This window comes from Oryza sativa, chromosome 6 (assembly GCF_034140825.1).
Source record: "Oryza sativa Japonica Group chromosome 6, ASM3414082v1".
Classification (NCBI taxonomy): Eukaryota; Viridiplantae; Streptophyta; class Magnoliopsida; order Poales; family Poaceae; genus Oryza; species Oryza sativa.
The window spans coordinates 26496629-26502416 of NC_089040.1; the positions used below are offsets into that span (position 1 = coordinate 26496629).

Here is a 5788-nt window from a genome sequence, read left to right on the forward strand (position 1 = left end):
TTATCTTCTCTGAACCTCTAGCTGAATTATGAACAGATTTTAGTATCATACACACTGATATGTTGGCAGAAGCAGAACTGCAGAAGGTTGGTACGGGACAAGTAAAGAGATCAGTACTACGTATTTCAGTACATGATACGTCTACTGGCGTACCAACATTCAACAAAACCATTGTTCAGACTTATCTAACTGGGCTACCGATATATACAGCTGGTTTTCAGTGATATGTTCTACCACATATTTTCAAACCTACAACTGGGATTGGCATTGCTAGGCAAAGTAGTGGGACTATTTTTTCGCGTTCTTCATTTTTTGTGCTAGCAATGCACAATAACAACATGCCAGACCGTTGTTTCAATGGCGTTGAAGGTGAGGCGATCACCTTCTTTTACCTCATTTTCCAGGCAAAATTTTCTCCAACCTGGTCCATTTATGTAGCCATAGGTGTTCGCTGTTTTGAAAGCCACTCGCCAAGATCCTTTTTTCTTCATGGATATCTTCAGTGTGATCGCACAGGCTTCTAGCAGACCAATTTGAGAGCAAAAGGTGCCTCTCACAGACTGCAATGTTAAAGCAATATAAAGAAATAAAATAGTAGTGAGATGTTTCATTATTTTTGAAAAAATAAACGTTCACAAAAATCAGAAGGATTGTTATTGTCAACACACTGTAGATTAAGAATATGTATGGCATTTCTGTATTGCCTTCCCTAACAAAAAAAATATATTGAGAAACACAAAAGAAATTTTCATTTTCATATCAGAATCAATAACAAGTACTACAAAATGGTCAAAATAAACAGCCAAGGACTTCTTGTCAGGAAATTCTCGACATTTAACTGATGGTATTTAACCAAAATTCTCATGATAAACTACATTTTTAGTTGATATCATGTTGTAGTGTCCTTTTTCTCTATGTGTATGACAATTTTACAATTACAGATTTGGTTCTTTAAAGCAAAAAAAATCATCCATATTTAGACCTAACAGATAGTTTCAGAAATTGAAGAAACAAAAGTCAGTGATTTTCCATGTTGATAATTTCTATATTTTTTTCCTTAAGCTCGTATTAAACCAAAAAAATCATCCATATTTAGACCTGAACAGATAGTTTTCAGAAATAGAAGAAACAAAATGTCAGTGATCTTTCATGTTGATTAATTTCATTTTTTTGTTCTTAAGCTCATAAGCAGTTAAGCTAGATAAAAACAGCAGAAGCTGAAGCGCTCACAAGTAGGCTATGAATACTATAGGCCGTCATTTCCTTTGTGAATGAATTCTGTGACACAATGCTGACATGTTTCTTATGTGGTTCAACCTTCACGGAAATTGGGGAAGCCCTAGATTTCCTGTTTGGTCCCTCTAAGCATGTACCCTCAATTCTTCGCGTCCTTTTCCGCTTGACAGGTGAAACTCCAACTTTTGCTGCACCTGCATAATTACATTTTGAAAAGAAACACGGAAAATCCATAGTTGAAACTACAACGGAGCTGGAATGCTACTGGCTTACTTTGTTGAGGCGCATTGCTCGGTCCTTCGGTACCATCAGTTAAGTACAGCGCTGCCGTTTTGTACTCCTTCAGGCAGCCGTTCTGTAGGAACACCTCAACCGTGAACACCATGTTACCTTCATACCGGAACAGCAGGATGTTGCCTTCGGAGAGATCATGAGCAGCCAGAAATGGCGCCCAGCCGTCTCGCAGTAGCACGTCCGGTTGCTCCCGTTGTAGTTCGACTCGCCAGAACTTGCCAAGAGGGCAAACAATAATGGCATTCTGGTGGTTGTTTGTGTAGGTTTCAGTCAGGTGTTGCTGCACAAACTTCTCAGGGATTTTCTGAAAGAATGTTGACAGCAAAAGAAAGAGCATGCTGTGAGCACATAATACATATAACTGCATCACCTTCAGAGCTAATAGCCTATCAATTCCACAAATACATAGTACTACTAGCACTAGCTTATTAGCTGAAGGCGGCCCTGTTCTTTTCATCTCATTCATCGAACTATTGAAACGGGGTTATTTGCTCCACTCTTCGAAAAATACGTTACCACTTGTTTTAAGTTATTTGTTTAAGTTTATTTCTTAAAGCATTTAACTTATCCCCATAATCCAATCGATCGATAATCCGCTTAACAATCTAAATCAAACAAGGCCAGAGTGCATTATCATAAGAAGAAGAGAAGCAGGTAATCAACCAGAAGAGCAGAACTTGGGCGGAAGTTGCAAGGGTTATGACGGGTGAAGCGGAGCTGTGGCGGCTAGCTAGAGCTGCAATCCCTGTTTTGGTAGCTCATGTTAGTGGAGAAGGGTCGCAAAATTTAGTTGGAGATTAAGCTTTTGTTTCTTGGTTCTCCTCCTGTACCCTGTCCCCTTCGCTTTGTCTTTTCGGCCCACTTTGTACATACATTTATTCCTTCTTAATACAAAGATACGCTCCTTGCGTATTCCAAAAAAAAAAAAAAGGTAAAGATGATGGCTTGGTGAATGCTCACCATCTTTTCCAGGTCTTCCTGTTGGAGCAGCTTGATGAAGCGAGGCCTGTCCTTGGTTCTCATACCTGTAAATGCAACCATAATCCGAATGTTTAAAAAAAAAAGCTACAAATCTTTACAAAGTAAAACCAAATTAGTCATATTTCAAGCAAAAATAATTTAACTCAACTTTGGCTCATGAATCATTATAGAAAAACATATAGAAATGGATAAACAGTTACACATACGCCATTGCTGAGATTTGGTGTACCTGCGTGAGGAGTGCAGAAGCGCGCGAGGCAGAAGCCCGGGTCGAACACCCTGAGCGAGGCCACCCCGCGCCGCTCCAGCCTCAGCACCACGCCCCACCCCTCGCCGAGCCCGTGCGCCGCCGCGAGCTCCGACCATCCGCCGCCCAGCCACGCCTCGCCGTCGCCGGCCGGCGAGCGGCGCAGCTCCACGCGCCAGACCTTGCCGAGCGGGCCCACCACGAGCACCGCCGCCGCCCGTCGGCCACTCTCCTCCTCCTCCTCCTCCCCGACCCCGGCGGCGTCGTCGTCGTCCAGCCTCGCCGCGAACTCGCCCGGGACGCTCTGCAAACCAACGATGATCACATCACGTTACTGGTGAGACCGAGACGCAGCTCGTCACGTCCGGGCTCCGGTCGATCGGACTCGGAGTAGTACGAACCAGCCGGTGGAGGCAGGCCGGCGAGAGCAGCGGCGCGGCGAACTTGGGCCGCCGCCGCAGTGAGCCGGCGGAGAGTGGCATGCTCGGTGGAGAGTGGGAGAAGCGCGCGACAGCCACGATGTCGCAGGTAGCTGAGCTAGCCGTGTGAGTGAGTGTGAACGCGGCGAGAAGGCTGCCTGCCTGGGCGTGGTGGTTGGAGTGGAGTGGTGGCTCCTCGGAGATGGTGTTGGATGGGACGAGACGGCGGAGGTCGGTTGGTCAGGCCGGCTTCTCTCCCTCTCAGAATTCATTGCCGGTCAGACAACGGTCAGATGGAGTGTATGTCTGGTCCGGAAAAAACCAACCTATCATGAGATGGATTTCGTTGTACTATAGCAAATCTAGATAAATATTTGTCCATATTTATTGTGCTAATAAGGATCACATCTCCTTCTAGATTGGTTTTTTTTTTTTACAGATGAAGTACTGTCTTCCATCTAAGGCTCCCATCGGTTGCCCATTTTACAAATTAATTTATAAGTAAAACTTTTATAGATTTGTTCATAGCGACTTAAAAGCTAACATTAACAAAACTTACGTTAAAAGCATCTCAAAATCAACTTCAAAATTAAGTTCAAAAATTCAAATTTTGACTTATTCTTTGGCTGTTTAGGCCAAACTATGAGGCTCTGACATCTCCAGCTGAACACGAAAAAGCGAAAGATGAACCTTTTCATCGAGTGGACGTGGCGAGTTACTTCGTATCGCTAACCTATGAAGAATCACCTACGCCTTTCAGGCCTCTCACATGCTCCTACGTGGAGCGTTACCTCCTTGCACCAGCTAGGAATATCGCAGACGTGTCGCGCCGGACCGCGTCCTTCTTGAGCTGCTCGCTCCCACACAAGGCAACGCGATTCCTTGCTCGCGTGAGACCACGCGCGGTGGAGGGAACGCCTGAAGCCCGCGCTGTGGAGGGTGTGCCTCCGACTCACCATCCCCTCGTGCCCTCCACAGCGTCTCTCCCGCTCTGCGTCGTCGATCTCGTCCTCGTCCCTGCGCTCTGCTCCGCATCACCGACCTCGGTGTCACCGGGGAGTTCGTCGCCACACTGCTTGGGAGCTCTGCGCCGCCGCCACCGCCACCGTCCTTGTCGGAGAAGCTCGCGGGCTCGATGAGGAAAGCACGGAGAAGGAAAGGAGCTCGAGGTCGAGGCCACGCCCGAGCTCGCTGTCACCTTGATCCAGTGAGCCTAGGACACATCTGACCACTCAGCCCAATGTCGCCGCTCGGGCTGTTGCTCCACCCGGTTTCGCGAGGAAGACAAGGTCGCGTGGTGACCTCCGCGAGGAAGACCCCGCCGAGAGTTCGTCGCTGCGGAGGGTCGTAGGGGGAGGGAGGCGCCGGCGTACATGCCTTCTTGCCCCTTGGAACATGAGGAGAGAGGATAGAGAGAGGGAGATGAAAAGGGAGCTCAATGGCGTCATCGTCTGGAGATGTGCCACCCAACCGTCGATCCGTTCCCGACTCGGCGCGCCGCCGGTCCGTTTCTCGCCCGGCGCATCACCGCCTGGGCCACCGCTGCGATGGGGAAGGCAAAGGGAAGAGAGAGAGGGGGGGAGACATGGATGTGAAAAGAGAGATGGGTGGGACCTACTAACACGGGTGGGACCTACTAACATGTATTGTTTAAGACACATGCATCGTGAAGTGTGGTTCTTTACTCGGTTCCTGGTCTAGCTGGAGGCTTAAGCTCCTCAAGTGTGCTACCCGCACTCCTCATAGAGAGTAGACGTGGCGAGTTACTTCGGACCTAGGGCCGTCTCCCGGAATCGGGGACCCCGGAACGAAATATAATTTGAGATCCTACATTTTACTTTTGATTCAATAGATCATTTAAATTAGTAAATTATATTCATGGTAATTTGATTTAAAAGAAGAGTACTGAAACATTCAATTGATCATGCATGGATACATGCATGCAATTCAATAATTGAGTATGAACAATTCAGTATTTGACTTAATTACCAGTTGTCCAGTCTAACTCTTTATGGTCCCTTTAAATCGCAGGATTGAGAAAACAGAGTAATAGAAAAACGTAGGAATAGAATGCCACACTTATTGAATTCCTATAGGATTTTGAAACACAGGAAAGTCTCCAAACAATATTGATTAGCGCACAGGAAAAACGCAGGAATCTTAGACACATGAAGAGGAAAACATGAGGTGATATCTCATACTTATTTTCCTCCAAAATTGCTCTAATAAGGTTCATTCCATAGGAATTTCAAAGAAATTGATAGGAAACAATTCTTTGTTTCAAAGGACTCTATAGTATTATTTTCTATAGGATAAAATCCTCTAAAATTCAAATGGTTTTTACTTTGATTCAAAGGAACCTAATATGGTAGACGAGGTAGTTGGCTAGCTGCTCTGGGCAGCGTCATTGTTGATCAAAGCTGGTTTCACATGCATGCACATGAACACACATAGGACGTCAGTTGTAATCCTAAGGCTGGCTGGTTGTACTGGTCTCTCTGATTTGGGGGGCCTGCGCTGACACTCCGTTCGCACGGCCTCGTCAACGGGCCTGTTAGTATCGCCAACTAGAAAATTAACATAGTACTCCCTCCTTCCCTAAATATTTGAT

General features: G+C 46.2%; 1 protein-coding gene across 3 annotated transcripts; it reads right to left on the minus strand.

Annotated features, from left to right (window-relative positions):
* LOC107276309 (putative B3 domain-containing protein Os06g0632500) lies at window positions 1-3390 on the minus strand. 3 transcript variants are annotated; one of them, XM_026026074.2, is made up of 6 exons: window positions 3160-3390; window positions 2741-3062; window positions 2491-2555; window positions 1510-1834; window positions 1231-1424; window positions 1-560 (listed from the first exon to the last, which is right to left on the minus strand). In XM_026026074.2, the coding sequence occupies exons 1-6, from the start codon at window positions 3238-3240 to the stop codon at window positions 318-320; spliced, it is 1230 nt and encodes a 409-aa protein (XP_025881859.1). In that variant the 5' UTR covers window positions 3241-3390; the 3' UTR covers window positions 1-317. The 3 variants fall into 3 exon arrangements, with proteins under 3 accessions (XP_025881859.1, XP_015642659.1, XP_015642658.1); XM_015787173.3 differs by having other exon boundaries at window positions 1318-1430; XM_015787172.3 differs by having other exon boundaries at window positions 1231-1430.
* Between the last annotated feature and the right edge of the window lie 2398 nt (window positions 3391-5788).